The 6,000-nt window shown below is 39.9% G+C and overlaps 1 protein-coding gene across 1 annotated transcript in view; it reads left to right on the plus strand.

Annotated features, from left to right (window-relative positions):
- The window catches only part of lrrk1 (leucine-rich repeat kinase 1), a 154,784-nt gene extending 153,775 nt beyond the window's left edge, over positions 1-1,009 (plus strand). Inside the window, exon 34 of the mRNA XM_036586228.1 lies at positions 286-1,009. Coding sequence (XP_036442121.1) covers positions 286-463 — 178 coding nt within the window. The 3' untranslated portion in view covers positions 464-1,009. The remainder of the gene's footprint in view (positions 1-285) is intronic.
- Positions 1,010-6,000: the final 4,991 nt, after the last annotated feature.

Consider the following 6,000-nt stretch of genomic DNA (forward strand, 5'->3'; position numbering starts at 1 on the left):
TAATCTCGCACACCTGGATCTAATACCAAAAGGCTTTGATTAGCCAGATCAGGTGTGTTCAATTAAAGTTTAGAGCTAGCTCTGCAGGAGAGAAAGTCTCCAAGAGCAGGTTTTGGGCATCTATGCTTTTCAGCAAGTTCCCAGAAAAGAGCTGCTTGTATTTCTAGGAAGAGTCTACACAGTTTATTTCAAGCTTTTTCAAGAAAAACGCTCATTTACGCACATCTCTACGTCTCTCTCCCTCACCACCCCCCCCCCACTTTCTCTCTCCCTCCCACTTCTCAGCACCCTGGTCGAAGCTGCGCTGGTTGCAAAGGACACTGTTGTGTGCGGCTTTCGTAACGAAAACATGGCCTGGTGCCTGGCTGTCTGGAGGGGCTGGGGAGGCCGCGAGCTGGAGCTGTTCTACCAGAGCTACGAGGAACTGGGCCGCTTAGAGACCAGCATGAGGAAAAGAAGGTAGCTGTGTGTGGGTGTGGGTGCGTGTGTGTGCGCCCCATGAGCAGAATCACAGCACTGTGTGGCTGAGGATGACTTGAGGGAATACACACACACACACACACACACACGCAGGTATAGGTAAAGGACTCAGATGTATGGAACGTGTATATGAGTAGGCCTTAGTTTCAGGTAATACACATACATAGAAGCTTCGGAATGAAGGATTTTACTCACTGACCTGAAGTTGGAGGCCTCAGAATGCAAACATGGATACACACTTGACACATACACTCTCTGCCCTCACATATGGGCAGTTTATACACACACACTCCATTATATTGACTGACATCAGCACTGCATTCATGAAGCTAGATTTGCATTTCCTGAAGGGAATACAGTGCAAGGCAAGAAAATATCATAATTTTTCTAAGGAATGAGTTGCAGAATTCAAGTGTAATGAAACGGCAAAGAAAGGAACAAAAGGAAAAAAGGATAAGAATGTAAGGAAGGAGGGGAAGAAAGGAAGAAGTAGAGAAAAAAGAAGAAAAAGGAAATGAAAGAAAGCAAGAAAAAGGAGGAAGGAAACAAGGAAGGAGGAGAAAGAAAGAAAGAGAGAAAAGCTAAGAAAGAAAAACTAAGAAAGAAATAATGGAGGAAGCAAGAAAAAGGAGGAAAAAATCAAGGAAGGAAGAAAAAGGAGGAAGGAAACAAGGAAGGAGGACAAATAAAGAAAGAAAGAAAGAAAGAGAAAGGAAGGAAAACTAAGAAAGAAAAAATGGAGGAAGCAAGAAAAAGGAGGAAGAAATCAAAGAAAGAAGGAACGAAGTAAGGAAGGAATGAATTAACAAAGAAAGGAAAGAAAGCAAGAAAAAGGAGGAAGGCAACAAGGAAGGAAGGAAGTAAAGAAGGAGGGAGGAAAGAAAGAAATGGGGGAAGGTTTGAAGGAAAAAAAAGAAAGAAAGAAGGAAGGAAGGAGGGAAGGGTAAGAAAGCAAGGAAAAAAGTGAGGATGGAAGGACAAGATAAAGAAAGGAAGGGAGACAAAGAAAAGAAAATGAAAGAAACAAAGGAAAGCTGAAGAAGAAAGGAAATTTCGAAAAAAACAAAAGGAAGGAAGGAAGGAAGGAAAGGAAAAATGTCCAATTCTCAGGTCCAGTTACCATATAGGTGCACTTTGTAGCCAGTCTGCTGCTGCAAAATTGATCGGTCCGCTGTCCCCTGTCCATCAGTGGAAAGTGACCATCACTGGAAACCCGTCTTAATGCTCCACTTTGCTGGTGTACAGTTAAATTTCTCGGCCGCATATGAAGGAGCCTTTGAAATGGGACAGCCTAGTCGCTCCGCTGTGATGCAATCAGCCTTCAAATGCAGCCCCTGAATTGGGACACATCTTAAGAAAACAAATGTCCATAGTTTTTACTTAACTGGGGAGAAGAAATGGGTACAAAACAAAGAAAGTGCACCCGTATGGTAGGTGTTCCTGGTAAAATGTGTGTGTGCAAATAACACCAATTTCAGCAGCGAACCAAGAAAGAGCCTTACAGACCATAATACTCTGTATCAGCCTTCTCACGGGCCCGGCTCAGCTTTACTGAATAATTGGATATGTCTCTGGATTAGCTCCAAGACATTATTTGTGTGAGTGTGTTTCTAAGCCTGAATGTAACCAGCAATAACAGCAGAATGTAAGCTTTAGCATTAACCCCCTCAAAGAAGCCTCTTTATATACCGAGGCCGCAATGGAAGCAGGGCCAGGGGTTCACCGTCACTAATGGATTATGGGACTTAAATAACAAGCCGCTATAACAGTAACAAGTCATTTATGGCGGAGGTTTAAAATCAGTTCAAGGGTTACTGCAGCTGAATGTCTTATAGACCCTTACACTGTCCTACTGATCTTCGCAGATATACCAGCATGTTAGCCTTTACTGTTGTACATATGTAACAATTTGGTTGTAAAAAATGAATTGTATTGTATTTATTATAAACTATACATCTGCATGTGTAAATAGACCATTACTGTATTGTAAATATAAATAAAAAGGTCTGGACCACTATCAGAGTTGTGCTGTATCATTTTTTCAGTAAGTATATCCAATAAATATCCAGTAAAACAGACACGCTGACATAAACCACACAAGATAATACTCTGTGGGAATGTGAATGTGCTTTAGCTGATGTGTCTACTGCGAGGCTGTGCTCGTACATAGAAAGCATTAGAACTGTAAACAACTCAGCCACACTTGCCACACTTAAAGCAAAAACTTCATGCCGTTTTTTGCCTTGTACCCCAAACATAGTCGATCAGATAAGATATGCTTCACGCTGGATAAGAAATATCAGTATAAATTCCAGAAATGTGAGCAGAGACTCGTTTTACTCATCACCCTCACACCAAACAAGTTCCATATGCCAATTATTCAGCTGCTCACAAGTAGAAGAACATCTAAAACTTTTAATGAATATGATGGAGTAGTTAAAAGATATGATGGAACATGTACCAATAAGACAGTTCACATGGGATTAATATAACCTGGGATTATTTCAGCAGTTCATTGTATAGCACAGATTTAATATAACCTTGGATTATTTCTACAGTTTGTTTTAGATCACTTAATATAACATGGAGTTATATCTGTTGTTAATTTTATAGCATGGGATTAACATAACTTGGAATTATTTCTGTGGTTTATTTTATAGCACGGTGTTAATATAATCTGGGGTTATTTCTGTGGTTAATTTTATAGCACAAGATTAATATAACCTGGGATTATTTCTCCAGTTTCTGTTATAGCATGGGATTAATATAACCTGGAGTTATTTCTGTGGTTAATTTTATAGCACAGGATTAATATAACCTGGGGTTATTTCTGTGGTTTGTGTTATAGCATGGGATTAATATAACCTGGGGTTATTTCTGTGGTTAATTTTATAGCACAGGATTAATATAACCTGGGGTTATTTCTGTGGTTAATTTTATAGCACAGGATTAATATAACCTGGGGTTATTTCTGCATTTTGTTTTATAGCACGACTGACATACTGGTGATATGACAATACTAGTGTATATAATAATAGACAGAAGTATTTCACAAAGCCAAAATATCTTAAAGCCTAAATTTTGTTTGTATGTTTGTCCATTTTTATAGACTATAGTATGTCATACAGTGTCAGAAACCACATAATTGAAAATACCTAACAACTCAACAATAAAGCAAGAGCCTGATTATGTAGGCATGCGTTTTGCATGATGCAGATTGGTGGGATATAAGCTTTTATTCTGGTTAGCTACATTGGTCTCGTACATCTTGGCTTAGTTCAAAATATGGGTTTAAGAAATCAAGGCTGTTTTCATTCTTCACCATTTGGTGGACGTTTGATATTGATTCCTAGCTTATGTGAATATCTGTAGACCCTTTTAGCCCATCATACACACACACTCACGTACCTGCACATACTCCAAAATACTTCCACACCCTCATTACTGACACACGTTTGCACAGCCTCTTTCACCCCAGCTTCCCGAGGCCTTGTGGTCCTGCCCACAAATGTAGTATGATTGATGAGTTTGGAGAGCTGTTGATATGCCTCATGCATACTACGGGCAGGAACGCTTCAACACCACGCGCATACCTTCAGATTTTACCAGTCATCCTGCACTCACTGCAGATCCCAGGAATTTCGGATGCTCAAATACAGCCAACATGCATACAAATATATAGAAAGTAGCACTTTACTGTAGGGCAGCATTCGTAAGGCTGTGTGATGCCTACATAAGCCTTTCATGACATGACCTTCTCATGACATTTTCATGTCATTTTATGTACCTAGGGCTTGGCAATATGACACTATTTATCGTTATCTTGATAAATTACATCACAGTGTGTCACAATATGCTTTCTGAGCATACTATGGATATTATCAGTACTTAAAACACTTCCCAACTGCATGTTTGATCAAAGAGAGCAGAATTAGCAGCCTAGTATGTGAAATGTTAAATACAAATAACTGGATTCATAGTTTTAAATATCAAGACGTATATTGTGAGAACTTCTTAAAGTTTGGTGATATTACATTTTTTGCCATATTGCCCACCTTTGCATACACTCTTAAAAAAGATGCTTCTTCAAGGGTTCTTTGGTAAAGACAGTGGTTCTGTATAGAACCATGAACACGCAGAGAACCTTTTGCATGCTTAAAAGGTTCTTTGCATGGTGAAATGGTTCGGTTGTATATAGTTCTGCATAGAACATATTTGAAAATGGTTCACCAAAAAGGGATCGGCTACTGTTACAATGTCAAACTTGTAACAGTAGAACTTTTTTTGGTGCTTTATAGAACCATATTCAAAGAGGTTCTATATAGAGCCATCTACAACACTCTGCAATCTGAGGAACTGTTTTACCATGCAAAGAACGCTTTAATCATGCAAAGCGTTCTTTGGGTGTTCCTTTCATTTGTTTTATATAGAACCATTTTCTTCACTAAGGAAAAAGAAGTCATTAACGTCTCCTCAGGTCTGTCTTTTGTGGCATGTTTGACAGGAAGATATAAAATATGTACTATATATGTATCACTGCTTTGTTTAAAATATAAACTGTGGTTATACGTTTTCAATTTTAAAGGTTTCTCTTTCAGTTTTTGTGCAGTACTGTTGGAAATAAGCTGGTAGGAACTCAAAGTTCAGAGAGTAGAGAGACCTCAGAGTCCTGTGTCAACAGTTGGTCGGAGGAACTTTTTGGAGCCAGTCATTTTGATCGTCAAGTCACAGCGTCATTAATTTGCATAAAGTTGTGAAAATCTCAGGTCTATTTATAGTCGCTCAGTTGCTGCTCTCAGAGGAAACGGTGCTCTATTGCTGCGAATGTGAATGCAGGGTAAGGGGGTGTTCAGATTACGCCTTTAAAACATTCTCAAAAGCACTTCCTTTCTTTGTTTATGAAGCAGTGTGTTGTGCAACACTCCTTGAATGTTAAACCTCATATGTAAGTGGAAAAGCTGTCACTGTTTGTGCTGAGCACTCACAAATGGTGCCATAGTCATCCACAGCTGACCAAGTATTCCTAGTCACTCATCTGACATGGAAGAAAAGCTAGTTCTGATATGGAGGCTGATATGAGATTTAGACTGATATGGCCAATATTTATTGAGCTATATATACAGAAGTCCTGCGATAATCCATCCCATGCAGCTTGAATATTCTCACGCATTTCCTGCAGATTTTGCAGTAGGAGTGGAGTGTTGATAGCGCGTCCAATAGCATCGCACACATTTTCAATCAGGGATAGGTCTGGCAATGCGGCTGGCCATGGCATAGTATCTGTGTGTTCAAGGCAGGTTCTTCGAGATGGCAGCAGTATGTGGACGAGCGTTATCTTGGCACTGACCATGGGACCTCCACACGGATTTGTTGGTCATTGCCACCAAGACAAAAGCGGGACTAGTCACTGAAGATGACCTGCTGACTTTCTGAGTCACTCTGGCACGACACCATTGCAGTCTTTGGCGATGTTGACGTGGTGTTAAGGGCAGTCATCGTAACAGTCTGCGTGCATGTAGT

The sequence above is a fragment of the Colossoma macropomum genome, unplaced genomic scaffold (genome assembly GCF_904425465.1).
Source record: "Colossoma macropomum unplaced genomic scaffold, Colossoma_macropomum, whole genome shotgun sequence".
In the NCBI taxonomy this organism is placed as follows: domain Eukaryota; kingdom Metazoa; phylum Chordata; class Actinopteri; order Characiformes; family Serrasalmidae; genus Colossoma; species Colossoma macropomum.